The sequence below is a fragment of the Python bivittatus genome, unplaced genomic scaffold, assembly GCF_059951505.1.
Source record: "Python bivittatus isolate LINGU-HERP-01145 unplaced genomic scaffold, Pbiv_v1 ctg000020_np1212, whole genome shotgun sequence".
Lineage (NCBI taxonomy): Eukaryota > Metazoa > Chordata > Lepidosauria > Squamata > Pythonidae > Python > Python bivittatus.
In genome coordinates, this window is record NW_028277030.1 from 74886711 (window position 1) to 74901043 (window position 14333).

A 14333-nucleotide genomic window follows, 5' to 3' on the forward strand; every position below is an offset into this window, starting at 1 on the left:
ATAGGAAAATGGTATGTTGCATGAAACATATCTTTATCTTGTTTGAACTCTTGTTTCCAATTCTGTCCTGGAATTGATCAATTAAGGTAAATTGTTTTTCTGCTTTGCTGAACAGGAATGGTCAGGAACTATAGTATTCCTTGGGGTTGTAACAAAGACTGTGGAATTGTGAACCTACGATGAAAATTTAGCCTTTACACAGAATGCCTGAAGTGCTTCAGAAAACTTAAAAGTGGGGTTCAAAGCCTGTGTGAACACTGATAAAATACTTATGGTTATGTTACTTAACAATAAACAGTAGGCAATGTTTGGATAGCAAGATCAGAGAATTTAGACTTCTGCTATCAGACTTTGGGTAAACAGATCTTAGGTATCTTCCTGTCTACACAGGAAGGTTGAGGGAGAGATGAGAGAGGAAGTGGCAACCATTTCTATCTTACATAGTAGTCTTGCCCCCAGTCCTTCAAGATATTAACCAGTTCACTATTTAGTTTTAATTAACAAATATAGTTTTAATTATCAAATACAATAAAATGGGGATTAATTAATTAATTACATGCTGTAAAGCAAGATGTTGGACTTCATAAAAAATATTAAAGATAATTATCAGAATACTTGGATGTCCTCTTCCTACTACTGCTTTTTGATGCTATTCCCCACTTTTTTCTGGTTGCAAAGAAAGTGCCAACCTTCAATACCATATTTAATTATAATTGTGCTTTTGAATTCCTTAAAATGCTGAATGGCTGCAACCAGTATTTTGGTTTGAAATGTGCCTATCTGCTGAGGAAAAAAGGTAGACTGAAGTAGAATGCAACTTAAAATAATGCCCACAGCAAGGTTTTTAAAGTAAATGATTGAAATTGTTAGAATATTTAGAAATTTTGAGATCTCCAGAATTTCACAAAAAGTTGACCATTATTATTTTGTTTATTGGGAACCCAATGGCTGGACAAACCATAACAAAACAGGCAAATATATCCATTCTTTCCATGGAGAAAGAGGTCTCCTCAGAAAGTATTAGGAGAATTAAAAAAAAAATGGAAACGTTGTGTATGTGTGTGTACATGTTTTACAGTTTGTTTAGTGCCCCAGGCACAAATGTGTGCATGCTAATTGTTCCTCCCAGAACTGGACTCTGTCTTTAATCAGTCATGTGGAGGCTAGTTCAGGAAGATGTGAATGGATGAAGCAAGCTTAATAAGGATCAAGAAGAAAGGCAGAAGACACCACTGAGATCAAGATGGAGGGATGATAAGCATGATGCAGTGAGACTTGGTGCTTTGGAACTCCATTCCAAAGATGAAAAAGTATGATAGCAGTGTCAGTAGGCTTCGTAGCATACCGTGTGCAGTGGAAAAACTCTTGCTGGTTGTGTTAAAGGTAGAACCTCATTTGTAACAAACATTACAGTAACAATAGACAGCTATTTTTAATATACAGTTTCTTTTCTCAAATTACTACGAGCATGCAGTTCCTAGTAAGCAGCCTGTGATAACTGGAAGCAGAGCCCCTCCGGAAAGACCCTCTACAGTCAAATGTTACTATCTAAAATATAATGGGCTGAAATGTTTTGTGTTATAATACCATTAATTGACATCCATAGGAATAAGATAAAAGTCCATTATGCTCAGCAGATGTCAGGGCACTGACTTTTTCCCTTAGTCAGAAAGGCATTTATTTTCCTCTCTTGAATGAATGTGAAATGAAGAAAGTAATACCAAAGACCTATCTAGCCAGCATCCTATTTATTACACTGTTCAACTAAATGCCACTGGCTCGTCTTTACTGTTGATCCTGGAGCTGGTATATAGCTAACATAGTTATAACCTCCATGAATTCATCTAATACTCCTTTAAAGTACAGTAGTGGTCATCAGATTTTATGGCAGTGAATTTCATATGTTTTCTCTGAGTTATATGAAGCATTTCCTCTGTCTTTATGAAATCCTTCACCATAGTTTAGCTTCATTGGGTGAGATTTTTTGTAAGCTAGTCAACAAAACTATGTTGCAATATTTGTTTGTAGAGGTCATTCATGTGACTCTTCATACAGTCAGGTCCAGAAATATTGGGACATCGACCCAATTCTAACATCTTTGGCTCTATACACCACCACAATGGATTTGGAAGGAAACAAACACAATGTGCATTAACTGCAGACTGTCAGCTTTAATTTGAGGGTATGTACATCCAACTCAGGTGAACGGTGTAGGAATTACAACAGTTTGCATATGTGCCTCCCACTTGTTAAGGGACCAAAAGTAATGGGACAATTGGCTTCTCAGCTGTTCCATGGCCAGGTGTGTGATATCCCCTCAGTACTCCAATTACAATGTGCAGATAAAAGGCCCAGAGTTCATTTCAAGCGTGCTATTTGCATGTGGAATCTGTTGCTGTCAACTCTCAAGATGAGATCCAAAGAGCTGTCACTATCAGTGAAGCAAGCCATCATTAGGCTGAAGAAACAAAACAAACCCATCAGAGAGAGAGCAAGAACATTAGGCGTGGCCAAAACAACTGTTTGGAACATTCTCAAAAAGAAGGAACGCACCGGTGAGCTCAGCAACACCAAAAGACCCGGGAGACAACGGAAAACAACTGTGGTGGATGACCGAAGAATTCGTTCCCTGGTGAAGAAAACACCCTTCACAACAGTTGGCCAGATCAAGAACACTCTCCAGGAGGTAGTTATATGTGTGTCAAAGTCATCAATCAAAAGAAGACTTCACCAGAGTGAATACAGAGGGTTCACCACAAGATGTAAACCATTGGTGAGCCTCAAAAACAGGAAGGCTAGATTAGAGTTTGCCAAACGACATCTAAAAAAGCCTTCACAGTTCTGGAACAACATCCTATGGACAGATGAGACCAAGATCAACTTGTACCAGAGTGATGGGAAGAGAAGAGTATGGAGAAGGAAAGGAACTGCTCATGATCCTAAGCATACCAACTCATCAGTGAAGCATGGTGATGGTAGTGTCATGGCGTGGGCATGTATGGCTGCCAATGGAACTGGTTCTCTTGTATTTATTGATGATGTGACTGCTGACAAAAGCAGCAGGATGAATTCTGCAGTGTTTCGGGCAATATTATCTGCTCACATTCAGCCAAATGCTGCAGAACTCATTGGACGGCGCTTCACAGTACAGATGGACAATGACCCAAAGCATACTGCAAAAGCAACCAAAGAGTTTTTGAAGGGACAGAAGTGGAATGTTATGCAATGGCCAAGTCAGTCACCTGACCTGAATCCCATTGAGCATGCATTTCACTTGCTGAAGACAAAACTGAAGGGAAAATGCCCCAAGAACAAGCAGGAACTGAAGACAGTTGCAGTAGAGGCCTGGCAGAGCATCACCAGGGATGAAACCCAGCGTCTGGTGATGTCTATGCGTTCCAGACTTCAGGCTGTGATTGACTGCAACGAATTTGCAACCAAGTATTAAAAAGGGAAAGTTTGATGTATGATTATTATTCTGTCCCATTACTTTTGGTCCCTTAACAAGTGGGAGGCACATATGCAAACTGTTGTAATTCCTACACCGTTCACCTGAGTTGGATGTACATACCCTCAAATTAAAGCTGACAGTCTGCAGTTAACGCACATTGTGTTTGTTTCATTCCAAATCCATTGTGGTGGTGTATAGAGCCAAAGATGTAGAATTGTGTTGATGTCCCAATATTTCTGGACCTGACTGTATATCCATTAAAATGAGTAAGTTACAGAGCCGCCCCACCAACCAGTTATGCTACTGGTACTTTTACTCAAAAAGCCCTAAGACCCTATAGTAATTGCTTAATAATCAAATCACAAAGACAGGAAGAGAAAGGGCTCTCTGAAGGAAAAATATGAGAATGTGAAACCTTCTCCCAGTTTGGAAGAGTTCCAAACCTTTTTCTTGAAGCTCCTGGTCCTTTCAAACTCCTGCAAGTATTGGTATTAAGCCTAAACTGCTGATTCCACTTTATAAATAATTCTACTGTGCTTTTGATCTTCCTTAAAGGATAGGGTTTGCTCTTTTAGTCATAGTGCATGGAGAGTGAAGGCATCTTCATTCAGTAATCCACTCTGATCAGAATGTAAATTGTACTTCTGTCTGCCTCCCATGCAGCTGACGAAAAAAAAATCATTGGCATTAGTGAAAATATGAGTATGTCTCCCTAGCACATTTACTTTGTACACATAGTAAAATAGTGTAATACATGGATGAATATTAACTAGTGAGTGAGATTCATTCTGCATATATTCTGCATATATTCAGAGCACTTCTTTGTTGCTTCGTATGTTGTAGAAGAAATTAAGCTCTGTCCACAGTGCAGAATTGAGCCAGTTGCTGAAAAGTTTTTGTGGTCTACATATAAAAACAGATACATTAAGGAATGATGCATTTAAAATAGGCATAATCAGGGAAATAGAATAAGAAAATGGGGGTTTTCTTGCTTTTTTAATTTGCAGAATTTGTAGAAATATTCTTACAATTCTTAAAATTCGTGACATTGTATACCCATGTGAAAGTGGCAGAGCCTGCAGTGTGATGCTGCTTTTGTCATTTTGATGCCCATGTTGGCATTGCTTTTATGGTTGCCTAATTATCTGTTCTTCAGTCTCTAGATTTAAATTCAAATATGTGGCATTTATTTGAATGATAATCCATATATTTCCTGTGCCATCACCATGTGTTGTTATAGCAGTAAATTAAGCCTATCTTTCTGAATTCATTGGTCATTTAGTTCATTAAACATGACTGATACAGGGTGGTAGAAAGCTAAATGCTAGCAGATTTGATGTACGTAAATATATTATGTTATAATAAAATGGTTAATATAGTACTTAAGATTTATGGGAAGAAATTCTGACACAGATTTACAAAAAATTGTATGGAACGTGTCAGATATAAATTGTTTTCTGCATACAGCACAGCTATATCTTAATCTTTGAGACTGCATTTTATGACAACTAATCACTGTGTTTTCTTATTTACAGCAAATCTTGCTGGCAAATCACAGGTATGACACATTTCAATGTTTTTTCAATAGTTTTTGATGGGACGGACATTTTTACGATTTTTGTTTAACTTTTTATCAGAGCAAATGCACAGATTTAAGATTTGTTTCTCCCTAATGGCTCTGCCCCTTGTGGAGTATGAGATGAGATAAGATTTCCTGCATCTGAAGAGTACCGGGCTGAAAAAGTGCAGCACATGGGAATGAGTGACCTCACCTTACCTTTGTAGTCACGTTATTTTACTGGCAGCCCAAAACCACACCAGATCTACTTTCATGCTATTTTGGTTTTCATGGAGCAAAGATCTGATTCTGCATTTCAAAGATAATGTGAAAAGGAAACATTGCTTTGATTTTCTTAGAGCCCCATGGGGAAAAAAGAAAGGTTGAACACACACATACACACCCTACACAAAACATTGAATTAACTACTCAAGGATAGTAATACTGTCTCTTTTTTCATATTTTATCAACAGAATCCTGCATTTGTGGTATTATTGAAGGAAATGTGTTGTAAATAGCTCCAAAACTCTCTGTTGAGATTTTATACCCATCTCAGAAATTCTCTGTCAGGGTAATTTTTTCTTCTAAACTTGAACTTTAATGCACATTTAACTACAGGAATGTGCCCAGGACCAGCTGCCAGGGAACCACTTTACTTTAACCACTTTAGGCCCTTTTGCACCAGGAAGGCTGGCTGCCTTGTCGGCTTTTACAAAGACATTCAACACACTTTTGACAAGGGACCTCTAATAGCTGATTGTAATGTCTCTGGTGTGTAGCCTTCGTTTTAGGTATTTCTTGTAAACCAAGGTTTACAATAATAAAGTCATTAATAAAGTGGTAAATTACCAATAACGTACCAAGTGTCAGTACTGTACCCTTCTGTCACAGGACAAGGATCGCGTGCTATGCTTTTGTCAAGATGCCAAGGGTGCACAGACCTAATCTATAGGCAAAAAAATCTATTGTTTTAAGTTCTTTAATCCACTGCTTTGCATATGCTTTAAGCTTGCTCATCTTGATTCAGCCCAGAGGGGTTGCTACATCATGCTTGGTTAGCACCAATGTGGTGTAATGGTAAGGTGTCCTGGACATGGACAAGGGAACCCAGGTTCTAGCTGATCTATAGCCACAGAAGCTCCCTGGGGGACTTTGAACCACTCATACTCTCTGTCAACCCAACCTATCTTACAAGGTTGTTGTTATAGGGAAAAATAGGAGGAAGAAGCGTTATGTATGCTGCCTTGAGCTCCTGAATGGAAGGTGGGATATAAATAAAGCAGGCATTATGATTTGTTGCCTAACACTGAAAACAATCCCACATGGTGAAATGGATTTAACAGGCTTTGCCCTGAGCCTGGGGTTCCTATCCAGTGATAACCTGTGAGCAGGCAGAAGCTTTTATCTACCTTTTTTTATATATATATATTTACTGTGTGTGTATGTATGTATGTATGTATGTATGTATATGTATATGTACTATATATGTGTGTATATATATATAACTAAACCCCAAAACCATGATTAAGCTTTGCCTCCATAGGGCAAAAGTTGTGCGCACATTCTTGTAAAATGTGCTACGGCACTTTTGCTATCTTTCTCTTCCTAGCAAATGTGATGCCTCTTAAATAATTTGACTCAACTAGTTGACATTGAAAGAAGCTTCTGCCTTGGCAAAATATGGTCCTCAGTTGCTCTTCTCTTCCCGTTTCTCCCCTTCAGGCGATGTGAGCATCTTCTTTGGAAGATCACCTTCTCTTCCCAACATCAGCTCAACCAGTGCCAATCGCAAGTTCCAGTAATCACATGGCTGCATGGGACCTTGTAACCTGCTGTTCAGCTCTGTGTGTTCTTATTTCAAATAAGGAAACACTTGAACTACCCAAAGATGAGGATGTTGTGTTTTATATTATTGTGTGTGTTTTCCCCTTCTTCCCTCTCTATGCAACTGTAAATTAACAAACCGTGGAGTATTTGGAAATGGTTATGCATATGTAATTTGATTTATATAATTATGCAGCATCAGGAAAGGGGATGGTAGGGATTTATATCCATTCTTTTTTTGATATTGCTAAAGTCAATTGCCTTTAGAGTTTGGAGCAAAGAGTTACATTTATACATTCCTTTGGGCTTTTTGCATTTACCTTTTCAAGAACCTTCTTTTCTGACACGCTGTTTTTTCTGCAAAGGTTATTTATACTTAGCCTAAGAGTCTGAAAACACGGGCAAAAGATCAACTTCTTATAAGCTGCACAGTTAGTGTCTGACAAATACCATTTCTGGCTATCTATTAGGCATGTGGGACTATTTCGCCCCAGCTAACTTCATTCAGCTACAGTAACTATTGGCACTAAAATAGCATTTTTAATGGATTTATTTCCCGCATGGAATGTGGACTGATTTTTCTCCCCGATTATGTTCTGGTGTTCATTGTGAGTTAGGCTGCATTTTGCCTTTATACAATCAGTCTGAATATATGCAGTTTTTATTTTCTGTGGAGAAGACTTTATCATCTTACTGTGCCAAATTTTATGTATATCAGCCCGTTCAAAGTATAAAATCTACTCCTGAAATTATTGTAATTTGGAAACCTAAATAAACAAAAGAGCTCGGACCACTTCAGTTGCTCTGCCTTTATGCCAGACAGATTGGCTGGGTACTCTTAATCAATAGCACTGTGTACATTTTTAAAATGATTCCCTTACAGTCAGCGTTTCAAGGTAGCGCCAGCTGGGGAGAAGTTCAGTCACTTTTTATAATGAGTAGCTGGGCTTTGTTCCTTCCCCGTTAGGCGTGTGGTTTTGCATGGCCATTTGCTCTCATTATACAATACTTGTTCTTTCCATACGTTGCATGTGTGCAATAATCATATTTAAAGGACCGAAATGGTGTTGGAGAAATTCCACTGTTGAGTGTAATTAATGGGTCTGTCCAATATTTTATGCTGGGTTATCCCTTACCAGGTGAGTCCTAGCAGAGTTTGCGGTATCCAACATGACATTGCAGCAGGCGCTCGAATCTCGGGGTGATGCTGAGAGTGGGGTTTTCTCATTGCTCATCTCCAGTATGGAGGTGGTAATAGTAGTAACTATGCTTAGAGGTATTATGAGGGTCAAATTAGGTAATATATGTTGTATAATCAAATGATTCAAAGTGCTATCTAAAAGAAAAGTATTATTTTTTTCAGCAGTGGGGAGGGGGGTTGCCCAGAATAGGAAACAGATTGCAGGTTAATATGTGGATTTTTCATCTAGAAAGAAATATATTTTGGTATAGATATTTTGAGAAGGAAAAGAAGTTTTGGAGAAAAGGAGAGCCATGACCACCTTTCTACCTCAAACCAATTTCCTTTTTTTCTTTTCCTTTCTTTTTTAGTATTTAGCTTTGGAAACAGTTCAGAGTTCTGATATTTGTGAGTATTTTCATTTATCAGATAGTATCAAGCCAAAGGGGGGGAAAACCCAACCTAGAGCCTCCTTTAAAAGTACTTTAGCAGAAAAAAAATCCCAATAATGGATAGGATGGATCTTTTGTTTTTATGGAAAGGATATGTATAAATTGTTTTTCAGCCTGTGTTTGTATGCAAATTCTGTCCTTTACTCTGCTGTCAAGTAAAAATGACTTACAATATTACATTGTAATACTCTTCCTCTGATAACACTGATAAATAAAAGGAATACGTTGTGGTAACATCTCAGAAAAAAAAAGTAGTTCTTTTCCATTTTGTGGTTTTAAATTATTGCATTTCCCTTTTCTAATCTGATTATATAATATGATTTTCACTCTCTGAATAAAATTAATTTTTAGTGAAGACTGTTTGATATTCTTCATAGGAGTAAATAAGTGTCAAAAGCTCCTTCCCTTTGTAAGAACACTTCCCCTTTCAAGGTGCCTTTAAAATAAGTAGCAGAAACATATAGCATAATAAATCAATGCATATTTTACTACCATTTTACATTTTCAGGGATGAATTCAGCATTCAGCGTCACCACTGAGAGCTTTTAAATTTCTACCACCAATCTGTGAATCTAGTTAAAGATTTACTATTCATATTGAAAATGTATCAGTGTGAGTTGCTTTATTCCAGTGTTCTTCAACCTTGGCAATTTTAAGATGTGTGGACTTCAACTTGCTGGCTGGGGAATTCTGGGAGTTGAAGTCCACACATCTCAAAGTTGCCAAGGTTGAGAAACCCTGCTTTATTCAGTGGCAGAGCTTGAAAATTCCTCTTCCTGGCCCAGTTTTTTCCTTTATACTCCAGTGTTCTGTATATTGGCAAGTACCATAATTTATACCCCAGGTTGATGTTATAACTTTAAACATCCTCAGTGCTAAGCCTAAACAGGTCTTTAAGACCATGGCATAGATTCAAGAAATCTTCTATCAATGAAATAAGCATCTGATAGGGGACATCATACAGCAAAGCTGGGATACGTATGGCCCTCTCATTGTTCGATAACTCCGAAGAGTCCTAGTAAGATGGTCAGTGATGGAGGATGGAAGCTATAGTTCAACAACATCTGGAGGGTTACATGTTCCTCAACCCTGCCATGAGAGAAAAACTGGGAGATAACCACTAAAGAGATACTGTCAAGTGAGGAAAATTATCCCTGCCTGTGGGAGGAAAAATTCCAAAACTTGCCCAAGGTGTTTGAACCATCATCCATATTGAACTAACCATATAGATGATCTGCTCCTGAATCATGAACTATCTGGAGAGATTTGTAGAAAAACAAAAAAAGGTAGTGTAGGGCATGCCTAGTTACAGTATCAGCTGCTACTATATTAATTGGACCATGGGTGGGGTGGGGGGGGAACAGCTGCAAAATAATGGAAAAGGTATCATTAAAACTGGTTCTGGAAAAGACATGCCTGATGAATTGGGTGACAAATAGGCCTTTCATATCTTTAAAGAATTGGTGACAGCACATCTCTCCTGTCCATATGTTGGTTTTAAACAGGTCACTGAATTAGTGTGAATGTTTAGCTTTATTGATGTACATAAAAACACACCCTACCTGCAGAGGCAGGGAATTTTAACTGTTGGCCAGGGGGTATGCTAGGGAGAGACTGACTAGTGTAACAAGGGATTAATATTTAATCATTTATTTACCCATTTTTTATGCTCTCCTGTGACACTGTTTATGATATCAAAACTAAAATGTACATAAAAACCATTGCAATAATATTATTAAATACTGTTCATAAAAAGTTATTGGTGCACAACCCTAGCTCCATTTCTTATTGTGGGAGAAATACTTTGCCATGCTTCAAAATGCACTAGGAAGCTCCACAAAACTTGGGAATTTATAAACCTATATTTTAAAATGTTATACACCATTTGCCCTCGTACTGGACTTAGAATAACTGTTGAGCATATTAAAGTGAGTCGCTGCAAGTCTAACATCCTACTATAAAAGAATTGAACTGATTTGTCTGGCTATGAAAAAAAACCGATGACTGATTTTGGAATGTTTTGAAATGTGCAAGAAGCACTCTGGAATCAAGCTGCTAATCTTTTTCCTTTTCAAAGGATTTTCCTTTTTCTTTTTTCTTTTTTTTAGGGTTACCTTTCTTAAATACACAGTCCTCAAGTACCTTCCAGTTGTTTTGGGATTACCATATATACCCACAAATAAGAATTGTAGGTGCCAAAATACACCCAAAAAATTGGGTTTAGCTTATCCATGGATGGGCTTATCTGCCAGTATATACAGGACCCATATATCCCATATATATATTTTATAGCACCCATATATCCCATATATACTCGCATATAAGCCCATCCGTGGATAAGCTGACTCTCAAATTTTTAACCAAAATGCCATGAAAAATGAATAATTGTGGATTACATACACAAATGTTGAGGGTCACCTTATCCACGGGTGGCACATTTTTCACTGTATTTTGACTGTAGTAATTTTATTAAAGATTATAATTACAATAGTAAAAACTAATACAAACCAAAAGAAAGAATAGAAAAAAAAGAGTAGAAGGTGCAGAAAAGAAAAAAATAGAAAAGAAAGAAAAGTAAGAATATAGTAAAGAAAAAAAATACATAAAGAAGTGACTGCCCCCTTATCCCAAGAAATATAAACAATTTTAGTAACTTATCACCTCCTCTTAAAATACAACAAATGATCTCTTCTTCCCATATTCGATCTCTTATCTCTAAACAAATCCATAAAGCATCGTCATTTCAGTCCTGGGGTTCATAAGGGAACTGTCTTTAGATCTGAAAGTTAGTTTGTTTCTGATTAAACACCCAACTCCAAATATATATGCAAAGATCACCAAAATTAATTTCAAAATCAAGATGGGTGTTAACATCACTGAAAATAATACCTCAAAAAATTCACAAATCACTAGCTCAAACAGAACTTAAATTGAAAGGCAGTGATATCTGACTAATGAGTAGGATAATACTTTGAATGTAATTGTCAAAGTTGTTATTTTAGGTCTAGATTTCTGAGTTCCACTAGAGAAAAATGTTACAAGGCAGCTCAGAATGGCCATGCCAGATGTTTTCTGGAAAAAAAAATATTCTCCATCTGTCAAAAATCTAATCAGTAAGAACACTTGGGGAATAGCAAGAAGAAGAAAGGATAAGCAGCATTTGTGATGCAAATTTCCTTCAAGTGTCTCCAAACTTGTATTCAAACAGTTCTGGTTTGAGAAAATTTCATTGATACAGGTTTTAATTCTGGACAGACAGAAATCCAAGAAACTACATTCAACTATCATTTATAGCCTTTAAACATTCATAAGCAGCCTAGAGATGCAGGTGGTATAGGTACAGCTTGACTGAATGCATCTGCTATGGTGATTGATAGCTGACATTCATTTTGATAGTGAAAATGAGGTCAATTCTTAGGAGTACAAAGCTGTGGCTTGCAGAGGATCTAAGTTGCTGGAATAGCTTCGGGTCATTCTAGGCTGTTGAAAAAGTTTGCAATGCTTAGTTTTGGGGGTTAACAGCTGTTGGTTTTAGTAAAATATTTCAATGTGTCCTTGATTGGCTTTCCATGCTAAAACAATGCCACCAAAAAGAGTGTGATTGTAGGGCAGACTAGTCATAAAAGATAGTGCAGATATTACATTTCCATGGCCATTAATCATCTGTCAGTTTCCACTTCACGAGTGAAGGAACTGAACAAATTATTTAGGTTATTAAAAGTACTTTTATGTTATCCCTCATCCTTATGGATACCAGGGTGCTATGAAACAAACATAAGTAAAACTATACATACCCAGATATAACAAAAAATTGAAACCAACCTTTATTAAACCATTAAGCGGAAGCAAAAATTTGCCCAACCATGGCAAATTCCAGATGTGCAGATTTAATTCCCAGCATCCTCAGCAATGAGCAGGCTAGGTGGAAAATTACAGGAGTTAAAGTCCATCTGGAAGTTGCCATGGCTGGGAAACACTGCAGCAGATAAACGGCTGCCTCCACGTCAGCCTGGCTCTTATTTGCCTGCTTGATTTCTATGCGCGTGTGTGTGCATTCAGGTTTCAAAGCTAACATTCAGTTTCAAGGGCCTTGTTACTGTCAGAATTCAAAACAACTTGTGTAAATCTTCTCTAGGGGTTTTAGGTAATCTCTTAAGTGAAAAGATAAAGATCTATGTTTCACCTTTTAGATACATTGGTGTTTCCCATTCTGAAGCACTCAAGCTGCATAGGGATTGCAAGTACCAGAATTTCTAGCCAGCATGGAACATGGAGAGCTTGAGTTCAAACACATCTGGAAAGGACCAAATTGGGAAGGTGGGGCTACAGTAGCTTCACATCCTAAGCCATGATCATCCAAGTAAAAATGATTTGTATTTCCCAAGGTTGCGTTCTCTCCCTTTTTCTTCTGTCTTCCACCTTTTCCTTCCCTTCCTCTTCTTCCCCTCCTCCCTGTCTTTTTTTCCTTTCTTGGAATAAAATAGATATTTCTATGAATAGAGGCGTTTTTGCATTGGAAGCTTCAGTGACAATAACCTGAATTCAGAATAGCTGAACAGAATTCCAGTTGAGTTAGCTTTTGAAGATATTACTAAGTGGTTTCTATAAATTAAAAGCATCCAAGCATCTACCATATGATCTATCTATCTATCTATCTATCTATCTATCTATCTATCTATCTATCTATCTATCTATCACATTAATGTTAGGATAAAAATGGTAATCAATCAATGATAGCATCAATTGCATATTAAAATCCACCTACATATTTTTTTAAAAAGAATTTTTAAAAAGAATTCTAAAAGCTTTTTAGAAATACTCTAGTATTTATACAACTATGTTTTAACCATGCTGATTAAAATGGATGTTTTGAGAGTAGAATGTTGTTTAGGACGCATCTGGATTCTAATGTGAGGTGGGCAAAAGAGGCCAGCTCACTTTTGCTTTTTGTTGATCACAGCTGTTCAGCTGGGTGCACGTATGGCAGCTACTTTCATCCAGACCAAATGAATAACGTTTATTTGCATCTGAAGTCCATCATCCAGCCAGCAGTAAGAAAACAACATTTGACAATCACACAAGTGTTTCTCCATGTTTGATTAGGCAATAAATGTATCATTCCATGTGAAATCAGATCCTAGTCATTTATATAATGCAAACTGCCTAGAAGTTCGCAGTTCATTCTAAAAGATGGATGTTGTTTCTGCCTTTAGCATTCTAGGGGTGTGCTTGAAATTCTGCAGTATTGAAAGAAGAGTGGGAATTCAATGGGGACTAAAAAATTCTTTCTTGGCAAACTTGGCAAGTTTGCTTAGCCTCTGTCCTGTCTTGAGTCACATCTACCTCCCCTCTGCCCTCATATTCCTCCACTGTACATTCTGCAAAAGCTCAGCTCCCATGATTTAGTATGCTGCAGGCCAAATACACCTGTTGACTTGAAAGTATAGCAAAACTGGAAGCCCAGATTTCTTTTTTATTATTATTCATTTACATGAATAGTGCATCAACAAAACATTGAAAACCAAATAGATAAATAATTTCCAGCATTAGAAACAAAATAACATTGCATAGCTCACTAGTATATGTAAATATGCTTTTAAATTTAAGGACACCAACTTTAAACATCTCAATTTAACATTTTTGTCCAAAATACATCTGTTGAGATGGAGAAAGTCTATTGGGAATTTGTTAATGGAACAAAGGGAGACCACATCCTTAACTAAGAGATTATTCAGGGCTTTTTGCTGATGGGTTAATTTTTAAACAAAAGAGGGAGGAATCTGAAGTGCTAGCAAAAAAGTTTTTATTTGGCCCAATGTGTTTCAGAGAACACATTCCTGGACTGACCATGAACTAATGGACCAGTGT

The 14333-nt window shown here is 37.3% G+C and overlaps 1 protein-coding gene across 3 annotated transcripts in view; it reads left to right on the top strand.

Moving 5' to 3' along the window:
- The window catches only part of UTRN (utrophin), a 366404-nt gene extending 357584 nt beyond the window's left edge, over window positions 1-8820 (top strand). For all 3 annotated transcript variants that reach the window (XM_088141704.1, XM_088141714.1, XM_088141707.1), the window contains 2 exons: window positions 4987-5009; window positions 6732-8820. In XM_088141704.1, the coding sequence (XP_087997830.1) occupies window positions 4987-5009; window positions 6732-6740 (32 nt within the window). In that variant the 3' untranslated portion in view covers window positions 6741-8820. The remainder of the gene's footprint in view (window positions 1-4986; window positions 5010-6731) is intronic.
- Window positions 8821-14333: the final 5513 nt, after the last annotated feature.